Source organism: Nestor notabilis, unplaced genomic scaffold (genome assembly GCF_000696875.1).
Source record: "Nestor notabilis isolate BGI_N333 unplaced genomic scaffold, ASM69687v1 scaffold17562, whole genome shotgun sequence".
NCBI lineage: Eukaryota > Metazoa > Chordata > Aves > Psittaciformes > Psittacidae > Nestor > Nestor notabilis.
In genome coordinates this window covers 1-23,444 of record NW_009919930.1, presented here as the reverse complement: position 1 = coordinate 23,444, position 23,444 = coordinate 1, and the positions used below count along the sequence as shown (strand labels likewise).

At 35.9% G+C, this 23,444-nt stretch overlaps 1 protein-coding gene across 2 annotated transcripts in view; it reads right to left on the bottom strand.

Annotated features, from left to right (window-relative positions):
- HEATR5A (HEAT repeat containing 5A) overlaps positions 1-13,021 on the bottom strand; it is a 54,585-nt gene extending 41,564 nt beyond the window's left edge. For both annotated transcript variants that reach the window (XM_010010460.1, XM_010010461.1), the window contains exons 1-7: positions 12,896-13,021; positions 11,618-11,829; positions 6,898-7,006; positions 6,230-6,379; positions 5,795-5,966; positions 3,179-3,339; positions 505-760 (exon numbers count right to left, since the gene is read on the bottom strand). In XM_010010460.1, coding sequence (XP_010008762.1) covers positions 505-760; positions 3,179-3,339; positions 5,795-5,966; positions 6,230-6,379; positions 6,898-7,006; positions 11,618-11,829; positions 12,896-13,021 — 1,186 coding nt within the window. The remainder of the gene's footprint in view (positions 1-504; positions 761-3,178; positions 3,340-5,794; positions 5,967-6,229; positions 6,380-6,897; positions 7,007-11,617; positions 11,830-12,895) is intronic.
- Between the last annotated feature and the right edge of the window lie 10,423 nt (positions 13,022-23,444).

Genomic DNA, 23,444 nt, shown 5'->3' with positions numbered 1-23,444 from the left:
TACAGGGACAATGGTGGGAGATGAGCAGCTTTTTTTGGAAGCTGTATACAAGACTTTATCATGCAAAAGATGCTTTCTCCAGGAGAAATGCTCATTTTGTCAACCAGGAACAAATGCTTCTTTTTGAACCATCAGTAGCGTCAGCTGCTCTGAACAAGGCAGCAGAATCTGGCTAGACATACATTAGCTGCCAATCTAATTTATCTTACAATACTGTCTGTATGCTATTACTGCATGTATTTATTATTTTATTTGTAATTGGTTAAAATGATATCACCAGGGAAGAGTGTTAAAAGAGACATGTACACATGTGTGAGTATACACACACAAACAAATAAGCAGCTTAAGCTAAAAACAAAGCAGTCCGGTAAAAGCCCTCTATATTATTATGGTAATAAATCAGTACTATATATTCTATTTCTGCAGTCTCTGGATTAGGAAGTTAGACAATCACTTAAAAAGGAAAAAAAGAGGCCCAAATGGATAATCTTGTTAGACCCATACCCACAACTTTCTTCAGTTTCCAGATGGCCTGACAAATCTCCTTGGCAGCTGCAATTTGAGCTTTTTCCCCAAGAAGGCCTCCTACTGTAGCTCGAAGGATAAATGAAACACAGCGGCGACAGCCGATAGCATCTATCTGACTCTGAATAGCCTTAGGGTGAGACTGAGACACGAGATGCAGAATATGGGAAAGGAAGGCAGAGAAGTTCCTTTCAAGCCATTGTGCTCCTAATGTAGAGATGAATACCACATATGCCTGGAAGAAATTTGAAAAGAAAACATATTTTAGAGCAATATCAGCCAGAAAACCACTGCCAACTATCCTGCATACATTCATTTTTTTACTGTCACAACTAAAACATCACTAAATTGAGGTTATTTATACATTTACACATCCACAAATCCCATACATTCTTACTTTTACGTAGCTGTAATTTTTGTTTTAATCTATTTAAATAATGCAAATTACTATCAAAACTGTACTGGCAATATTGTAGCCTGCTTTGACTGTAAGTTAATTCAAGCTGCTTGCCCATGTTATTTTATCCTAGAGTGTGAGAAATGGCAGTTTATCCTGCACAGGCACTTGTTATGTAAAATATTGTGCTTGGTCTCACTGAACAAGAGCTTCCAGCTATTTAACATTCTGCACATGGAACCCAAATTTAATGTATGAATGCATTTTAAGAACTACTATGTTACAAAACTATAACCCATAACCCTGAGAGAATTTTGTTATTATAGACTTTGCATTAGGGAATATTTGCAGTGCCCAAGCACTGTTCTTCATGTCAATGAATTTGTTTGCCTTGCAGTGGAGGTACCATAAAAAGACTACATTTGTCACAACAAAGACAAAGAATGCAGAGTCACTTTACAAATCTAATCACAAGACCATTTATTTTGCCACATAATATGCTCCCTTACAAATGCTTTCCATGTGCACGTGTTGGATTTTTTAATGAATAGATGTGTTACCATCAAGAAAAAGGAATACAAAAATTGAGAATATGCAAATGAATGCACAAAATTCCTCATAAGAAAGTCCACAACTTCTACCCATATCAACAAACTTCTATATTTGCCCCATACGTACTTTGTCTAGTGTCTAATATTAACAACAAAATTATTCACATAAAGTGAAGTACTATAAATGGAAAAATTGTACTGTTAGATCCTGTTAGCATCTAATAGCTTGACAAATACTACTTAGACTTCATAATGTACCAGTACATTATCCCTGTTTCACAGATTTGAAAACTGAGGAATTTAACAGAATAAATAAGACTTGTGAAGAGTCATACTGCCATGGCTGCAGTTACAACTACATCTTGAACCTGGCTTTGTTGTGAATAAATATAAATTCTTCTTCCATATGTAAGAAGAAATCTTCAGTGGTTTTCTTATTTTTTAATTTAAAATAAGCTGCAATTCACATAGTAATTAATACATTTTATAACTGCAAGTGTTTTTTATTCACAGGCACTGACATATGCACAATTTCTCAAGTTTTCCTTAAATAAACACAGCACTATTTTAATTAGTTCTGGTAGAGTTAGACTGTACTTTAGCACAGGTACTATTGTGTTAACGTAGAAATGCATGAAAAAGGAGACAACCTCCGAAACGCAGTACAAATAGTCAGAACAGTGAACTATCTATTCCTGGAAAACTAATAAAACCACCATGTATACAGAACACCCTAGGAGTCTGGCATGCATTTTCTAGGCAAATAGCTGTCAAGGTATTATTATTCCCCAGCTTTTCTGTCTCTCTGCCAGAAGTTAATGCTTCCACCCAGCATGATCTGAGCATGGAAGACAATTTGTGAGCACCTTCTAGCTGTTTCAGAGCAAAGTCTGGCAGCTTCTATCAGTAACTGAGGCTAATTTACAGATTTTTTTGCACTGCAGAAGTTGAAGTGAACTGAAAAAGACCCTTTACTGGCAAAGGGGATGTATCAAATAGCTGTGGGGACTGTAACATATTAAAATACAGCTGTTTGGTATGTAGAAGTTCATCATGCCTTTAGTCTTGATTCAGAGGTTTAACATTTGAAGACCTAGGTCTTACCATGTAAATGCTATTTAAGATACTATTTCCAGAAAAAAAGTCAATCTAATATTATCTGAAAAATTTATACTGTTTTACCAGCATGCACTATATGGTCTGACTCCAGTCCTGCTCAGTTAACAAGGTTCCATCCTCTAACAGAACACAGCAAAACAGATATTTGGTTTGTTCCCCACTAAATTCTGTTTCCCATATTTTTCATGCACTTACTCAAATCAAAACCATTCTTCCAGAACAGGACTGGGAATGTCCCTGTATAGAAGGAAACAATCCCCTATGTAACTTCTCCCTTTCATTTTTAGACAGGTGTTTAGTTTTAGATTAAATATTTGAAGAAAGTCCTTATTTATATCACTTGAAATTTGTATCACATAAAGCTTTCAGAAGTAATACATATTTAATTTTGAAAAATGCAAACTATCAGGCAAACAATAAGCAACAACAAAAGTCTACATTGTAGCATAACTCAAGACGTAAACCCTTATTTTAAAGTACACACGTTTTATCATGGATACAAAAAAAGGATGAAATAAGAAATACATGGAGAGCAAAACAGATATAGGGATTTTTAGCAAAAAATCATAACTAACGTAATCCAAACCTGAGTGACTCCAACTCTAACATCTCTGCTGACTGAACTGGTCCCTTTCAACATATCGCCACTGGCTCGTAGAAATCCACAACTTCCACGCAGAAATCCAGTTCCCAATAGCTCCATCACTTCTTCCAAAGAGATTCTGCGGAAGTTATGCCTGGTGGATGCTAAGAATAGGTGTAAATCTTTAGAGGGACAGCTCTGTAGAGCTTGCTACATTTTAGAAGAAAAGTTTCAAGTCTAATTGTTTTAGAAAAAACAACTTGCACAAGTTCAGTACCACAATCAAATCCAAATGTTGTTTGAGCATAATTTCACAATAGAAATGAAGACATCCTGGGACTCAGTGTTCCAGCAAACCCAAGTATTTTTCAAGTTTTTCTGATTCAGCTAGCTTTAAATAGTTTAGGCCATCACCTCGTATGTCCACATAGATTTACCCTCCCAAAGTATTTACCATCTAATCTAAACTACCTTTGCAAAAAGGTCAGTATGGCCTATTCCTACCACCCAAGTGTCACGAAAGCCCTAACTAACTTATTCCAGTTTACCATCCAAGACAACCCTCTATTCCAAACTCCAGAAAGGGCAGATTACCTTTCTGCTGTGCTTACCCAGATAAGGACACAGCTACAAGTTCTCTTAGAAACAAAAGTATCTCACCTTAGTATTAAATTAGCCCTACAAAAGAATAAGAATAATAGGATATGCTTACGATCTTCTAGGAAAATTATTTATCCTTAATTCCTATTCTGGTGTTTTATTTCTTGACAGAAAGTTCATTTAAAATACACGCTGGGGCATGTGTGTGCAAACAGCATGACAACTGCACACTGTGCAAACTAAGTGGCCTAAAATTTTCAGTGCATTTTTCCTTCTCTTCCAAGTATTGAAATGGAAAAATGAATGAGAGGATTAGAGATAATCATGTCCAAAAAAGAACCCCCCAAAACCCAAACAAATCTCCCAAAACCAGCCCAGTTATCAGCAGGTTATTGAATACAATATAGAAATTTCAGAACTACACACTTCTTTATGTACTGCTTCCTCCACCTCTCCCCACCCCTCTTCTAGCCTCACCTAGCTTCTGTCTCACTTAGCTTTCTCTTATTTTAACTAAAAATAACTAAAATAAATTTAAAAAGCCAACCAAACAGTTGACAAGCTTCTTATTTAATCTTATCTTAGCACTTTAAACTTTGTAAGAAATGTGGCCGTCTTTCTAAAGAAAAGTACTGAGTCCATAAAGAGCTCAGGGGTTTTTTTGGTTTTGTTTTTTACTTTATTCGAAAAGAGAAATACTGATTGTTTTCTGTAACACAATAATTCTGTCCAAAAGATTCTTAGAAAAATACTTTAGAAATCAAGACTTCAGAATCTTCAATTAAAATCCACAGTCTCAAGAATTCTGAAAGGCAGGAGCAAGTCCAGAGGAGGCCATGAGGATGACAAGGGGGCTGGAGCACCTCCGTTATGAAGACAGGCTGAGAAAGTTGAGGCTGTTCAGCCTGGAGAAGAGAAGGCTGTGTGGAGACCTCATAGCAGCCTTCCGGTATCTGAAGGGGGCCTATAAGGATGCTGGGGAGGGACTCTTCATTAGGGACTGTAGTGGTAGGACAAGGGGGAATGGGTTTAAACTTAAACAGAGGAACTCCAGGTTAGATATAAGGAGGACCCTGGAACAGGTTGCCCAAAGTGATAAATGCTCCATCCCTGGCAGCGTTCGATGGCCAGGCTGGACAGAGCCTTGGGTGACATGGTCTAGTCATGGTCTTGTGTGAGGCATCCCTGCCCATGGTGGGGGGGTTGGAAGTAGATGATCTTAAGGTCCTTTCCGATCCTAACCATTCTATGATTCTAAGTTGGGCTTAAAGGCATGTAGTGTTGTCATTTGCTGTTTATTGTACCGAAGGTCTTCTCAGATGCCATTAAAAGCAGAACAAACAAACAGTCTGAATCACACTTATAACAGGATGCAGGGTATTCTGCTTAGATTACAGTTAGATATTTAGCTTTGGGCTCCTAAGATTGGACTAGGAACACCCAATCTGAATGACACTGAAGATGGGAGATGTTAACTTTTTGCCAGAATGCTTCAGTTAGATCAAGTACAGTCTGCCAGAAGAAATTTATGTAGTCTTTGAGTGAACAAAACTAAATGCTCATTTCTGCTTCTTATCACATTTGTACTGCTACATGATCCAGATGTGGTATTGATGATTGTGGAAAAACAGCCTGAAGATATCCTTTACTCTTTAGTTTGACAAAGAGACACTCTCTCAAGCCTTAGTGTTTTCTAAGCTGTTTAATGCAATCTTGCCTTTAAATTCTTGAGGCTACTAATATCTCTCTATACAATAACAATCTTATAACAGAGAAAACCAGTTTTACCAAATATTTTTCCTTGTTTGTTATGTTATAAATGTATATATATATATATTAACACAACCAAAACCACAACACTTCACAAGAAAAATGTTACAAAAAAAGACCAAACCAGAGAGATAACCAGCCAGATGAAGCTTATACTGTGATTTTACTTCAGGCTTCAACAGAACTTGTGAGTTTCTAATCATCTGACAGATTTTTACAGATGAAGAATCAGCAAAGTACAAACTTTACCTGTTGTCTGCTTAGATGTGAGAGCTCTAGCCAATACTGTGCCTAAAAGTTTTGAAACTGCTAATCGTACATCATAATTGGAACCTTCAAAGGATTTAAAACACAAGGTCACAACACTATCCAGGTCTGTACTCCACATAAATACTGCTTCATTCTGAAGTTCAAGAAGACACTAGACAAAAAAGGGAAATAAAAATGTTTTGACATGGAAAAGCACTCAGTAAAAATTTCAGTTTGCTATGTGATATACAAAGTTCTCCATAACAAAATAAGCATGCTGCTTCATACTAAAATAACTTGTTCTATTGCTGCCAATGCAACATGAAAGAAATAAAGATAAGCGAACAATGTATTCACTGCTGTGCTCGTAATCCATTAGACCAGAATTTTCTTTTGGGAGCTTACTTGATAAAAACAGCTATTAAAGCACTTTACCTTTGCAGCAGCACAGCGGACTGCCATGGATCGATCTGTCAAACAGGATCGGGCAGCTTTGTAAATATCTCTATGACAGGGCATAGCAGCAGCTCCTAAGCCATTTAATATATTTTGCAAACTAAGCATGATCTCATAACGACCTTGAGACTGAAAAATGAAAAAGAGAAATGTTAAAAGTTCTGTAACCTAAGCTCCTTGGAAATACAAAATGCCAGCTACTGAAATATGTAAACAGTGATTTGTGCCTTTTAAGATTTTGGAGATCTGTTTATGATGAAGTGAGTTAAAGCAGATAACTTGCTCTATAACTCTAGAAGCAAGTGAAAACAGTAATTCTATTTTCTACCGGAAAGTACTCACTAGCACTCAAAACATGAAGTACAAACTGGAGCAAAGATTTTCTTACTAATAAGGCAACTAGATTTTCTAGTTTATCAAGTTCTTTTATGAAAATTAGATTGAGAAGAGCTATGATCCATCCTTTTATAGTCATAACCCATTAACTCTCCAGTAATTCTTTGGAATTTAGACACTGATTTTTATCCTATGACTTTCCATTTTTCATACTTTGGTATCATGCACTTTCTCATATTCATTGGTCCAGCTACCAACAGTAAACATCCTATTATTTTTCCAATCATTTTTTAAACATGCTGTTCCAATACCTCTGCATTCTTCATTGCTTTAAGTACATTCCCAACGGTGTCAGTAAAACTGTTTCCCAAAATTCTTCCCAATTTTTTGTATAAATAGCCCAAGCATACCACCGCAGCACTAAAACAAAAGCAAATCCAAAGACGCGTGAAAATGGATGCAGTAATAGATGGAAGGGATTAAGACAATTAATATAATCAGTGGGAAAACAACAAAATAACAAAATCGAAAAATGTTAAGTGAATTATCAAAAGGAAAAGAAAAAGGAAAAAAAAATAAAAAATGGTCTGTGTGTGGCACATACTGTAGGAGAAATGCAGAAACAACTTGGATAATATAAGAATTCAGGTAATACAATCTTCCAATAAATTTTATGATAGGAATACAATTTGCATATCCACCTTTAAACCTTGACATTAATTTCTAAGAAATTAAGCATGCCTTGCATCATACAGTCTGTGGCATTGTGCTATGGCAAATGCTGCTAGAAGTAGCCAGGGACAGGTTTATTTATAACTCGATGGTCAACAGCAGACTGCAAATGCTCTAGTAATTAAAATTCTGGCATTTAAGTATAACAATACGCAATAAGGAAACACCTTGAAGGAAATAAAACTATAAGCCCCTGTCCTTTTCACTGCACACAACTCTGAATTTAGTTTCCAACTGACAACTGGACTTTATGCTCACTGCCATACCCCTTAGCAAAAGCAAAAATTACTAAATATTGAGCAAATAAAAAAAGAAAGAGTTGCTTAATTAAAGTGTTTTCCTTTTAATAATTAAGGAAAACCCTTAGCTTTTGTATTGACAGATCTAGAACTAAACCAATTAATTTTATGCATACAAGACAAAAAGAAATTGTATCTTTAATCAGTTTCCAGCTCTTTGACCAGACCTGCTTAAACACACAGACACTGCTCAGCACCCGATTCAACAAAGCAATACTTTACTTATTCCCCAACTGAATTCAGGTTTCACATAAAGAATTTTAAAACCACATACTGCACACATTCTTGATTAGAAAAATGCATTTATTATTAACAGTAATTCCCTAAATGACAAAGCACAGTAAAAGAAACAAAACTGGTATTCTTTATCTGTTATCAGACCAAAATCCTATTTTCATTAAAGCAACATTTTTCATTATTACTTTTATCCAACTCAGTACACACCAACAAGTTTGGATTTTAACGTTGTTCATGGTGTGGCTGGGCACAAAATTACAAATGTTGCTAGTTAATTGATCATCTGATGGTCACAGATACTCTGTTTAATTAGCCTTAAGACTAAGTAATGTATATTTAACAGCATAATCCAAATGAGGAATATTTAACAAACATCTATGGAAAAAACCCAACAACCAAATCAGAACTACCTTATTACATCATGGTATAAGCTGCAAGCACTCTTACATGGTTGGCTGTTCTGCCATGTGCTTAAGTGTTCTATGAAAAAGTCAATCAGTGTTCAACAGTGATTTCTAGCAAACAAAGTGGCAAGATTTGTTGATGAGTAACATAAGTAACTAAAGATGAGAATCCAGCTACTTTCATGCATCAATATTTAAGTTCCTATAATAGTTAAAAGCATAGGACTTAGGAAGCTTTTCTTACTTCCTTCTAGGATTTTGTCATGCCAGTATTTGTCCATTTTCTTTTCCCCACAAATGTTTCTTCACTATGTCCAAACTGTATTAACTATTGAGACACTTTTTCTGTCAAATAACAAGCAACAGCCGCAAGTTTCCAAGGAAGCCTGTAAATTTAGTTTTTTGCAGGGAAAAGCCTGTGTCTGTGTTTTTCCCTCTCTGACTGCATAGCCCCTTTTGACATACAACTCTCTACATAAGACACGTTTAAGTTGTTTTCATTCAAATACTGCCTTAGCAATTGTACTTTGAGAGGTACTAACAAAAATGCAGACCTAAAATTCTTAAAAATACGGTAAAACACCACTGAGATCAGCTATTAAAAGTTTGCTGCCCAGCCAAATGCTTTCAAAATGCTTATGGTTTAAAAGCAACCTTAGCAAATATTTTAAAAACATTGCAATTTAAAGTCAAGTAAGAAGCTGTATACAGTCTACATGATCTGTTTATCTGATCTGGTATGTCATTCACATCACACTCAATTTTAGTAGATAAGCACCTAGATAAGGTTCTGTTTAAAATGCTTGCCTAAAACATTTCTGTTTTCCAGCTATATGAAAAAAGAAAAATTGTAATTTATGGGATAAGAGAACAATTCACTATAAACTGTATTTAAAGGAGTTTCCAGGTGAATCGACATACTGTGAACAATGACGGCTAAGTGTTGCCACCAGACAACATGGGCATGTATGCTGAATAAGGACAGATGGCAAACAAAGACAACACTTTAGTCATGATTTAAAAAAATAAAAAGAAAGAAAAAAAAGCAGTCTTTCTTCTTCACTGACCACCAAGTATTCACACTTGCCACCCAAGATGAAAGATTTTACTCAATAAAGAGTTCTGTAGTTCCAATTATTTTCCTATAGCCTATTTTCTCAGTGTCAGTACTACAAGAAATCCCTTTTCCAAACCTTTTTTAAAGCAAACCATCTTTTACTGATGCCCTTTTCTCCACTTTCTCTCTTACTTCCTCCTCTTCTCACTACTGGTTACATACCCAGCAGGATTCTGAATGCTGCTACCTTTTTCTCCCCCAGCTTCTTCTCTGCCTTCTAACTCTGGATATCTGCTATTTCTGTCTGTCTGCCATCTCTGCCTTGCTGCCAATGCACTTCATCATCCCTCCTTGCTATGCTGACAACATCCCACTTCCTCTCATGTGGCATCTTGCAGCCAAAGCAATGAAGACCGGCGAAGTTCTGTTCCATACAATAACTCAACTATAATGTTAATGCACCTCACCGCTGAGGAGCCAAAAGCAGCAGTAATTCATTTTGCAGGACTAAGACCCTTTATAGCAAACTTACTCTTAACTCATAAGACTGTCAAGAAGTCAGCTGGAACAACAGGGAAACAAAAAAACATTGTGGTATTGGAAAATACAGCTGTCTCCTTGCAAAAATCTACTTTCAGGAAGCTTCAGGAAGCTTCACTTGGGTTGTCACTAACAGGATTACCATGTGAAGCAAAGGAGAAAGGAAGATTCTGCTCTGCTTTGTAAACTGTATCATTAATGCATAATGATGTTTTACTATCTCTACCTTTATTTTCAGTTTTCTTCACTATAGTGAAAGATGTGCGTTGTTTCAGGAATAAAGATTATTCATAATATTTTTTCATCTTAAGATTTAGTTTCACATCCTGCAGTATCAGTGCACAGTTCTGTTCTGTTAGCTGTGCTTTAGGCATTTAATTACAAACATTTCAGATATTTGTAACTAACTATATCCAGTTTCCCAGTTGGATTAAGAGATGTGCTCAATAACTATATAATTGTACCTGGAGTTGTGCTTGTTCATTTCACTGCTCTTCTCAGCACTATTACTACCTTCTTCTTGTTTTTCAAACACCTGTCCTTGTAACAGTGTTAGCCATTGCTGGTTTTCTCTCTGGCCTGATTTTCAATTGTCTGTCTGGAGATCACCAACTGTCTTCTACTCTTTTGGTTCCTGATGCACACATACAATATCTGATAGTATTATGTTCCTTATGTATCCTCTGGTAGCAAACTCAGATGCATCATGTCAGGTAAAGATATTTTTTTCTTTAACTAATGTTAATTAAGTTACCTATGAAAAGCTTTCTTTGCTTTTTTTTTTTAAAACAATCAATCAGTGTTTGTCTGATGTGCTGTAAAGCATCGTTTATTCAATATGGCAATACGTATTGCAAGCTGGTTCTGTCCTTTCAGTGAACAAAAACATGAAGCACAAACTGGCCTCAGTTTACTCTATTACCTTAAAGCACACTATGGTCATTATAGTCCTGAGTGATAGCATTGAGTTTAGCATTCCTACAATCCTAAATAAATTAATTTAGCTTAGCTTTCAAATCATTCAAGGCATTTATTTCCAGTGGTTCCAGTAAATAATAGCTAGGTAGGTCAAATTCTGTTCTAACATATACAACCTACACTGACTCCCATTAGCCACCAAACTGCCTCTGTTAAAAGCTTTAAAATTAATGATTTTAAAGTGTTTGAGTGTGATCGATTTCATGGCATATTTACATAAATCATAACAAGAAACTTCTAAGTAAGGAAGAAAAATATGTTTTAAGCTTATTAAACTTTAAAGAACAATTTACATTGTAAGGTACTGACCTGAATTTTGCCCCCCACAACATGCAGCTAAACTTCTTACTCAGAACTTTCCAGCAAAGAAACAGAAAGGAATATATACAATGCTCCCAAGTACTTAACCACTCATAATTCTACCCCAAAGGCAGTATATACTAAATGATTAAAATAAAATTGTTGAATATCTAGAGAGAAGGAAGCAATTTGAATTTGCTTTCAGGATTCAGATGAAGTCAGTTTCTTTTCTGTAACAGTCAAGTCTAAAAATTATAGAGATGTAATACCAAAGAAGAAATTACTTTTTACAGCTGGATACACCCACGATAATGATTCTAACCAGAGAGGCTCCCAAATTCTACATGTCATATGGCACAAAGCTCTACTGGACAGCGGGCAGAAATAAGGGAGCACACCCTCTCCTACATTAACCTCTCACCATGTAAATCTGTCTCTCTTGTTATTACTGGATTTGAAGTTTGTGGTTAAAAAAAATACTTACAGTTTTGTAGGCAGATAACTTGGTGAATCATCTTTGCTCCGAATGAGTTCATTGCATTTGTCAATTGTTTGGTAAACAGAAAAAGTGTCTCCAGTGCTATAAAGTACAGCTAAATTCTTGGCAACAAGCCGTCTGGTAGGAGGTCCTGGTGAATTGTTTAATAAAGAAGTCAACTGCTCAACTAGTTTCTTCTGATTTTCCCTTATATCAGCCTAGAAATAAAGATCAGTAACCAGTTAAACTTCAGTTCAATTTAAAAGTTAATTAATGCTACTTATCTTTACTTTTCATTATTAGCATTCTGATAATATGATGTTCTTAGTTAAAAATGAACATTTTTATTGCACTTTTCTACTTAGACAAAAGCCACCTCAAATACATGACTGTTTTATTATTATTCTTTAAAAACAAAACCAACACAACAAACAAACAAAAACCCCAACATTTGTCAGAGCATAATTCTTTCTAGTAGCATTTTGAGTGTATATTTTTCCTATGGCATTTGTATAATTATGTCTTGCTAAAACAAAACTGTGTTTTCTTGCTTCTTTTATGCTTGTTTTAAAATAAAATGATTCCTAGAAATAGTAGCAATTTAAGTAGTAAGGAAGAATCTTAGTAAGAGTTTCAAGAAGTTGAGTGTTAGAAAGGAAAGACCTTAAAACAATCATCTATTTTAGTCTTACAGAAACATTTTAAGATGCTCTTTTAAAAAGAACATTATTTTTTTAATAATCTGGCACTGTAATTCATTTACACAAAGAACAACTCTTACATAGCATTATCTAGGTTGCTTTACTATTACATATCCACATATCCTACTTAATATGCACTAAACAGTGAACTAACGTTGGCTGGAAGCATATTTTATCATCTGATTAGGAAAATAAAAAAAACAAGAGAAAGATGTTACATTCGTGCTTGCTAGAGAACTACCAAACAATTGTGCCATGCTAGGTGGAAGCATGACTGTCATTCTTCATCACCAGGTTGCAAAATCTTGTGGTAATTGTCTGAGTTCAAAAAACGAAAAAAAAAGAAAAAAATTCCTTTCACTGGACAAGTGGCTTTGCCAGTCAAAGGGCTGTGACCAAAACCTTGTAACACTTAGAAAGCTGCTGCTAACACTGAACATACATTCATTGCATGTACATTAAAAAAAAATAAATAAATGAAGCAAATGACACTGAATGCTATTATTTTGTTGTTAAACAAAATAACAGAAAAGACAGACAGAAATAACTATAACATGCTTTTCTTCTCAAGTCTCATACTTACTCTGCTAGTCACTGGTAAAAGTTTTTCCAAAAACTGTAACCATTCAAAAATGAACTCTGCTTTTTGAAATTCACCGAGCTGATTATATGCTTCTTCATTAAGTAGTAAACTGTGAGCTAACTCCATTCCTTGAAATTTTCCTCAGATCTCTCCTCAAACACTGTGGAATAAAAGTCCCCAACAAACCACTACAACTGGGTTAACCAGTCAAGTTTTCTTCCTCATTAATATCCGGTGACTGAAGCAGAAATTTGAACACCTAAACAGAAAAAGAAATTAAAAAAAAAATTACCAGAGAGTCAGCAATCATATTATATTAATGTTTGGCATATTAAAAATAATTTTTCAAAGGAAAACATTAAAAAAAAATAAAATTGCACTACTTTTATTAAGGTGGCTTTAGTAATAATGTCTTTGGAGATGAAATAATGGTATTAATGTAATATGCCAATTAAAGTTAAATATACTTCAGAATATATCAGGAGTTCTCACTAAACTACTATTCTTTCACCATCTTTTTTTTTTTTTTTTTTATAAAGTGAGGTTTTCTAATGCCCGATTATACATATACCTGAAAGTAATGACCAACAGGTCTCAAACATAATGACTTTTGCTCTCCAGAACTAAATGCAACAACGGCAATAACCTAAACCTAACAAACTCATGTTAATTATATTCATAAATATAAATGCTAATATATTATTCAATCACGTTATGTATTCTCAATGCCAAACAGGGCATAAAGAAAAAACAGAACTTCATTGCTGGAAAAAAACCTCTAGCACTGTCTTTGAAAAAAACAAAAAACAAAACCAAAACCAAAAAACAAACCAACAAACAATAAACCAAACACAATCTGAAAAAATAATGTTTCAAAAACTCAAAGTTCAAAAGAACTTATGTTTAGTCTGAAAGACACAAGTAAAACATAACTATTTTGGAGATTATATTGTCAATAAGTGTAACTAGAAGCAAACCAAGGTGAAAAATTCTTCTAATGGTAACTTTCTCCCCCACACTATTTATATGCCATAGAGCCTCAAACTACAAAATACAATATTCTGTAGGCTTTGCAAACAAAAATAGCCAAGGAGATTTTGATAAAATGTCAACTGTATTTTCAACTCCCAATAAGTTTTCTTTTCCAGAGGTCACTGAGACTGCTGAACATGTTTTTTTCTTTCGCAGTAACAATATTATAGTGTAAAATGATCCATCAAGCAGTAAACGGGCAATACAAAGCAATGGTAAATTATTCAGTACTTGGATTGTCATCAAATGCACAGCAGAAGGTTACCTTTACTACTTTCTACACATTTTAATGTAAAATTTACTCACAAAGGAAATAAGTCGTATCTAATTTACTATAATCAACTATCACTTCAAATTTACCTGAAATACCACACAGCCTGACAAGGCACCATATTATAAAATGACAATCAGAGATAAATACACGTAGCTCATTATACCCATATATAATTTTACTCACCTAGGTACACAGCCATTCAAAATTTATCAGTTATCTCACTCCTAGAAGACTCACAGAATGTAACTTTATCCTCACTTTTTTTGCAACATCAAAAAAAAGTAGAATTATGTATTTCACTGAATATTTGAATAGAGTTTCATCAGTGCTCAGTATGGAAATTACATGCACAGGTCACAAGCACTCTCTTCCCCCTCACCCAAAGCCTGTATCAACATCTAATATCTCTAATCACCTACTACTACAGCAACTGATCCAACTTACATACCCAGCTGCGGATTACAATTCTCAGTTGTTTTCCCCAACTGAAAAGATAACAGATTGTTACCAGACACTGGCACTTACCTAGCAGGTGATTTCTTGTCATTGTAAAAACTGTCTCTTTTGTGCTCCAGGTTCTTGGACAAAGGATGTCAAGAACTTGACTTTCTGTAAGAAGAATTTACAAAAAGATCAACTTTAGGAAAGCACATGAGATTCGAGTGTCTGTTCTACAGAAAAGATTTCTAAAGTCCTGCAATGCTCAAAATTTTTATTAAGTAACAGCTCACTAAAAAGGTACTAGACTGGAGCTCCATAATATTATTATCCTTTTAAATGTTACATTTAAATTGGGCAGACCCACCATATTTACCATACAGTTTGGTTCATTTCACTAATGAAACCACCTTTCCTATTTCTGTTTTGTTAATTCAGTTTAATTCTAAACAAGTAAACAAAAACTCAGCATAATGCCATAATTATTTTCTAGAAAGATGATTCCAGTGCTATCACAAGACCTACGTTACTTCAATACATCTAAAAAAGCACCGATGCAAAATATTCATTATATTAGGATGGAATGCTGTCATAAACGACCATATCCTTATCATCAAGTCATAAACAATGTCACACCATTCATGTCAAAATCAACTGCAAGCAGAGCTGGCAAAGGTGACACAACTGTTCTGAAAAATTCATTCACAATACTATGGATACAACAAAACATGATGACTATCAATCCATTCTCCTAGCTCCCAGATACAATCTTATATTAGAATCAATGAGCAAAATCATTTCCTTTTAAACCTCATTCAACTTGAATTTAGTCTGGCAGGACATGAAATTCAGATTGTGTGCCATTGTAAAAGTAATCACTTTTTGACCAGTCTTTAAAAGACTGAAATTGAAAACAAATCAAAAGTACATGTAGAGTTAAAAATAATCAAAACTTCTTTCAGCCTGGTGAACCAGTGTTCAGCCTGATGAAGGGAAGGCTCAGTGGGACCTAACAGCAGCCTTCACAAGTGAAGGCTACCCAGAAGATGAAGACAGGTTCTTTACTGAGGTGTGTGGGAGGAAATAATACAACCAGTGTCATAAATTAAAAAAAGGAAGGTTCCATTTTGATAGAAGAAAACAGATTTTTCATTGTAATGATTATCAGCCACTGGGACAGGTGCTGAGAGGTTACAGGACCCTCTGAGGATTCTAAGACTCCACTGCACAAAGCCCTAAACAACATCATCTGAAGATGTTAATGTAACTTGTTTCTAATTGAAACACTCTTACTGCATAAGTAGCAAAAATAATCTAGACTTTTTTTTTTTAGCCTAAATTAAAAAAGACAGATGTTATGGTGTAGTTGCTTATCTTTATAGTGAACACCTGCTAACATGGCTACCATTTCACAAAGGAAGGACCCTCAGTTCTGAATTACAGAGATTGATTGTTAATTATGCAAGATTTAGTTCTGTAGAAACTGAGAACTGCCCATGCAGCAAAAAACCCAACAGACCTGATCTTTCCAGTGCTGGTCAACAAGCACGGTTCCATGAAGCTACGTATAAAGCAGTGGATTCTCCACCCTACCCAAAAAACCTTATACTGAACGCTTACTGAGACTCCCTTTAATGAGCTGTAAGCCTGCACACCAGGGATACTTGTGAAGCTTCAAAAATAATAATAAGGAAAGAACACAGACATACAAACTTGTGAGAAGAAAGGCGAGAATGTAGGGAATCAGGTTTTTACTGCAGCATATTGATTTTGCAGTTACAGTGGAGAACAGCACAAAAGGCACGGTGCTTACACAGCTATGCAAAACAGAACACAAGCATAAAATGTGGGGATGAGCTGCATTTGATTAATATTAAATATGTCCTTGTTACGCATACAAGATGTTACCAGGCGATTTCTAAGTGCAGGAGGAAACATCAAACCTAAACACATACCGTGCAGACATGGGTGCAACTCTGCTCTAATTAGAGCCATGACATAATTAGAGGAATGGCGTAGCCATGTGGGAGGCTAGGCAAGCACGACTAAAGACTGAATGTTATGCCAGCTGCGGGTATTAAATTTTACTGAACATCATCACAGACTAGTGAATTGATGCAAGAACAACCTAAGCATGTTTAAAAATGTGAATTATTTGACAGTCCCCTTCACCTGGTATTTATAATTTTGATGCTTCTCAATCTGAAAAACAGATCTGTAAAAATAAATGTGGAATTTGACTGAATGAAGCACACACTATACCATCAACAAAATGAAAAGGCATACAAGGCTAAGAATATCTTAATTTTCTAGCTAGCATGACGCAGCATGCTTTTGGGTTGGTCTTAATATAACCAAAGTAATTACAAGATTTACTTTCCCATCAGTGCTACAAGAGCAGAATGATCAAAAAATCCCTCTTTTTTCCTATGAGGTAAGTTTATTTTATGTTTATACTATGCTACAAAACTGTCACAAAGATTTATTGAACAAGGCAGAAGTTGCTCCTACTTATTACTGATGAAGAATTGCTCCTCTACTGGCTGCCAATTTGGCCAGCAGAACTGTTCAAGACTGACCAAGAAAGAACTCAGAAAAACTCTTAGCACGAGCAGTAGATGGAATGCTTCCCTGTAAATTGGAAAGAATATAGGATGAATCAAGCATTAAAAGGCAACAGCAATTGAGTTTCTGAAGTTCCAGACAAACCACAAAGCAAAAAGAGGGACTTAGTCATCTTTAAAAGAAAAAAATAAAAAAAGGTGACTGAAGCAGAGTAAGACCGAACTGAATAACTGCCTTTAGCAACCGGCTTTAAAATATGAGAATCAACAGGACACCCACGACAAAGTTTTAACAGAACAAAAGACACCAAAAAGATCTATTATGTCTACCAACTTTGTTCTGAGACACGTAATCTTCTCAGGCTTTAAAATTTTTTTAGTCCATAGACTGTTTTATTTCTTTCACATGGAAGTCCAAGACAAAAATTAATACACAACAAAGTAAAAGCTATGAGCAATTGTGGCAACTTAATCAATTTTACTTTCCCTCTTTCTTCCACCTCATGGCATATTTTTTCCCTGCATTTAAAAAAAAAAGGAAAAACAAAGTAATCTGCAATACAGCACACTCCTAACTGATGTCTCACTAAAAAAAAAAAAAAAAAAGCCCTTAAATTATGACTCACTATTTCAAGGAAGATCAGCACGAGTAATGGAAACTAACACATAAACCCAGTATGTACTTACAAATTTATTTTATGTTTTCTCATATTTGATCTTTTGTTGTTCCAGAAGTTGTCTCATTACCTGGAACTGCTCAACAGTCCTGCTCAAACAGAAATTAGATCAACCTCGGCCCTCTGAGCATGATACTCATATGAGGATCTAGTACACCATCTAGATGAGAATCTAGGTCCTTTATATGTAATACATAGTGAAGAAAATAAAGTGCTGTGTAACTTACATTATTATTATTTATAGTTTTCTAATTTCACAAGTATTAAAATAACTCTGCATTAAATCTGATATAAAGTTTAAAGATAAAAAGCCTGTGGATTCACTTTTGTACCAAAGAGTAGCCTAGCAAAGAAAGACATTATTCTCGTAAGAAACAGTAATTGTTACTCGTTGACAGTAATGAATGAGTGACAGGTAACAGTAATGATATAAGATGTAAAAATTACCAGCAATAACTACCAGTGTTTTCATAACAGCTACCATACCAAAACCATCCCACTGCTGAAAAAGAGAGATGAGGAACGTTCATTAGCTTCAAGTTGTCCTTCGCAGCATTTCAGTGATGTTTTTAACTGACTCCAAATTCATGTTTTTCTCCTCAGAAAGTCAGACTTGTTATCATCTATCTAACAAGTGAACTGATACATTTAAGAGAAAGCCTTCCAGCCTGACACGTTTAGTTCTAGTCATTAACAGTTCAGATCAATGTTACTCCTGCAGCACTGTTTTAAAAGTTTAATGGGATGATCGTTGCCCTTGCATCTGAGCTGACTGCACAGCAAGAGGATCGATGCTCAAGCCTATGTTAAGCCCTTGCACATACCTGTTCAGAGTGTCTCCCAAAAACAAACAGAACTCCTGCCCAGCTCCCTGGGGCTTACTTCTGACAAGAGAAAGTGAGTATCATGCTCTTTTGGCCAGCTGGGCTGAAAAAAACACCTTAAAACACCAGCCAAATTCAGCTACTAATGAATGCAACAGACCAAAATCCAATAGTTACAGTGTGTTGTTTATGCTAGTAGGAAAACATAAGGAGGTACAGAGGTCTGGAAAAGGCAAGAAGTGCAGCATCAAACTCCCAGCAGCTTCAAGTGAGACACCAGACTGCCTAGGGAATGAAGGATTGAGTTATCTTCAGTGGTAATCTAGCTAGAATTTGCAGCACACCAAAACCACTCTAATTTAAATAAACTACAATTACAGAAACTTAATAATAAAAAAGAACTAAAATTCCATCTCAGATGAACTTGGATTTTAGACACTAGAAAGACACTGAAGTGGGACTACTCAGCAACTAAAAAAGGTATTTATTACTTAAAAGACAAGGCAGCCTTTGTTTAATTATTGACTTCTACAAACTGTTAGCAACTAACACACAGAAGCAAAGTCTGCCCCAAAATCTTCAGAACTGGAAGGCAAAGCTAAATAAAAGTGTCAGCTTAAGTACATCAGTACTCCAATATCCCTTGTGTGGCAGGATCCTCAGCATTCAGCCAGCTTGTGCCTTTTCTCAGAAGCCTTAAATTTCTCACTCTGCAGAGCCACAGAAGCAATGGCAGGTAACTGGTGGTCCTGACATAACACTGACAGCCCTCTGTGCACATTTTATGTTCAGCAGTGTTAATCACTCTTGACTTCTCATTCAGCTAAAAAAAGCTGAGAATATTATGTGCCCTTTCACTGCTTTCTTGTATGCAGCTTCAAAGAAAACATACAGGCAAATTTAGGGCATTTTAGCACCAAGACAAGGAAGGGCGAGGGAGGGAACAAGAATGCCAGGTATTTTGCAGTGTTACGATATATTGGCCAGCAGTGGGGAAATTTGAATCCAAACATGGAGAAGATGATGTTCGACAGCAGTTTTCAAGGACAGGCCACAGAGGAAGGTCATCACAAGATCACAATCCAGAGCACATGGCAAAAATAATTCCAGGCCATGGAGGAGAAAGTCCAAAACGTTAACACTTTTAAATCAAGCAGAACCATAACTCTTAGTATCAGGTTCTAAGTGCACAAGCAAGTGAAAAACCACCAGACAGTAAATCTCACAGTTGAGTACTCATATATTTTACAGCATATTCTGTATTATGAAGGGATTCAGTTCCACTCACAAATCAAGCTATCTTCCCTTTCAAATAAAAATATGTACACACTTGTACCACATGCTTATCCCAGACAGCAAAAAGCAATGAAGAATCAGTATGACTGAGAGCAACAAAAAATAACAGGTTATATTACACAACCATCCATTTCCTCTAACTACTGCTGAAGATTTTGGACTAGGACAACTTACATTTACATAATATTTTTGTATGCAATTATCCAACTGAAGAAACATGATTCTGAAATCATAGGTGTTGAAACAAGACCCCTTTCTTTCAGTCTCTCGCCTAACAGTGCTCAGGACGAAGCAATTTGCCCCATGAAAACTATGTATCTACTCTATCACTGACAATTTAGTAGCACTTAGGCAGATACTTGTTAAAGATGTAACACAAGTGTATCTCCATACCTTGCACCTTCTATGTAGGTTTTGCCGTGCTCATGCAGCATTTCACACTGTGCAAAAGAACAAATATCACACAGCCCAAACAGAATTCTTGTTAGTTCCTCAGATACTTCCATCTGTGTTGCAAAACAAAAGGGCTGTCTGTATTTTGATGTTTTGTGAACAATGATACTCATACAAAGTACTTGTTTACTCCCACAGGAACCATTCCAAACGACTGGTTTTCCTAGAGAAACGCTTATCAAGTATTACTGATTCCTAAGATGCAGAAGAATCACCCTGTATCTGAAAAAGCAATCAAGCTTAAAGGAAAACAAAGATCTAAGTGAAATCCACTGGAACCCTTGTTCTGGGCTTGCTGGTTTTAAAATATTCACACAAAGAATGTGACCACCCACAACCCTCATGCATAATGGTGACTCTGATAGGAACTACAACACAATATACATTTGCTGAAGTGTGAAAGAAATGACAGAACAATGTCTTCTAGGAATGCTGAATGATTGCTGTGAAGTTTTGAGGACAAAGCCCAATATAATTAGAGAAAAAATGCCTTCTAAAAAAGCGTCTGGAAATGCAATAGCAGTTTTAGCAATACAACGCATTCAAGACATTTTTAAAAACTCTGATTCTGGAAGACATTCATTCGTCCTGTTAACAAGTACATATACTTTGCTTTTATGTTTCGTATCATCACTTTAAGTCCATGTGAGAAGAACTATTCCAGGAAATGAAGAAACAGTTACATTCAGTTATTGAGAAATATAAACCAGTCATTTCCTGAGCTCCACAGCAGACGCTTACTGATACACTTTGTCCCCTTTAGCAGCCTCAACTCTTCAATATTAGTTAGGTTCATTTCTGAAACTTTCAGTCAAAAGATAAACTTGGCTCCATTACAGGGACCTCAGAACATTATTTTATTTACAGGCAACCTGGCAAACTCCATATAAACCAATGCTTCTAATAGTTAGAAAACCAGCATCATACCTGCCAGTCTGAGTCTGACAAAGCGAGTTTAAATTTATTTTTTTTTGCCAAAAAAATTGACTAACTGAACTTCAAAATGCAAGAACTATCTTCAGTCTGAATAAAAATGCATAGAATGCTTTGGGTTTATTTCTTTGCAGGTTTCAAAGCTGGTGCAATAGCAAGACAAGTGCACAAAAATCACAGAAGTACAAACATCCACCTAAATCCTAACAGTAATTTCAATATTTGCCTGAACATAACTTTATTCCCAAGAATGTTGTAAACATTACTTTTTATGAATATAGACAAAATATATCAAAATGAGTATAAAGATTGGGGGGGGGGGGGGGTATGCCACAGTGACGAAGTTTCAGGAAATTAAATTCTTTGTTAAAAAATTAAATTGACTTACAGCAGCTGATATATAGGCACGTGGATAATCCAAAGTGCAGGCTGATCTTAGTTACCATTTTTCTGTTAAGGTAAACTCTGAATTCAGTCAAGTTTTGGTTTGAATTAAACCACAGAATTTTTTTCTGAACATATCCTAAATCCTAGAAAAGTGCACTTATTTTTTTCTTCCAAATCATTACAGCCATCACTGCATTAGCTTAACTAGTACTGTGACTAGACTTCAACTGCACTCAAATACACCAACACAGTACTGAGCAGCAGCAGCAGCAGAAGCCCTCACAGGTCCAGACTCAGCAGGAGACTCGTCTGGCTGATCAGACACCAGTATCCCAGCATAAATCACCAACACACCTCACTGTGATGGCTGATTTTCTAGATACTCTAAACGGCTGTTCCCCATAGAAAACACCAAAACAGCTCAAAAAATGTAAGTGCATAGAGATTTCATGCTTTTTTGGTTTGCAATGCAGATGTTAACATCCTTCGTGTCTTCAAGGTTCTGCTTCCTTAAAAACAGTAAAAACTGCAACGATAAAAATTGAATAGAACAAACATCACACAATCTGACAATGTTCCTGTGAGAATGTGTCTCTAACCTCCTGTCTCATTAGGATGCTCTGAATTTTAAAACAGAGCATCCTGCATTGAATAACAAGGTTTTTGACATGTTGGGATAAAACATCATGAACTGGTAAGTAACTCAGATATTTTACTGACAATAAAATCAATCTTCCGTTCAAGAATCAAGCACAAGTTTTCAATATATCACTAGACTTAGTATAACATTAAACTGGTTTCCTCCCTTCCCCCACCTCCTTTTCATTGTGTCAAAACACCAGGAAAAGGAAGAGAAACCCAAACTCCATTCAGCACACAACCAGAAGTAATCTATCTTCGGGGCCTCAATTGTTATTCCATACATGAGTTGAGAATATTACATATCATGCAGCAAAACATGGAACATACGATATAGCTTGACTATTTCTGAAGACAGGGAAAATATTTCTGGTATGTGAAACTAAAATAAAAGTTTAGTACAATTCATGGCAACAACTATAAACATTTAATCTTACTAAATCAAAACCCAAACTTAAATAAACATTACAAATAATGAACCTAAACTTCCAGAATTACCAGATTTCACTACAGAAGCACAAAGATGAACTCGCCTTAACTGCCTTCCTCCTCTCTTATCACCCTCCCGCCCATATCCCAATAAACTTTACTCTGATTTTAACTAAACTTACGACATTTATTACTCTTTTCCTCATTCAAAAATGTCAGGTAATGAAACTTTACACCTTTTACACCCCTGTACAAAGTTTTTACCAGCTATATGGTGTAGCTTTGCTCATTGCCCTATGTGGACAGCCAGGAACTCAAATTGCAAAAGCCTGCAACGACATTCAGCATACCAGAATGTCCAGCACTGCTACTCTTCCCCCAGAATATTCTTAATTACCAAGATCTGTAGGAAAATATAAAACCAGACCCTAAAGCCAAGCAACCTCACTGCAAGTGAAAGCCAAACCCGTCCCTGCAGTCCCAGGATCTGTATCGACCCGTTCCCGGCAGACACCCACCCTCGCGTACCCCGCACCCGGCTTCTACGTACCCCAAACCCGGGGCCACGGTCACTCTCCCGCCCCTCCCCATGACATCCAGCCG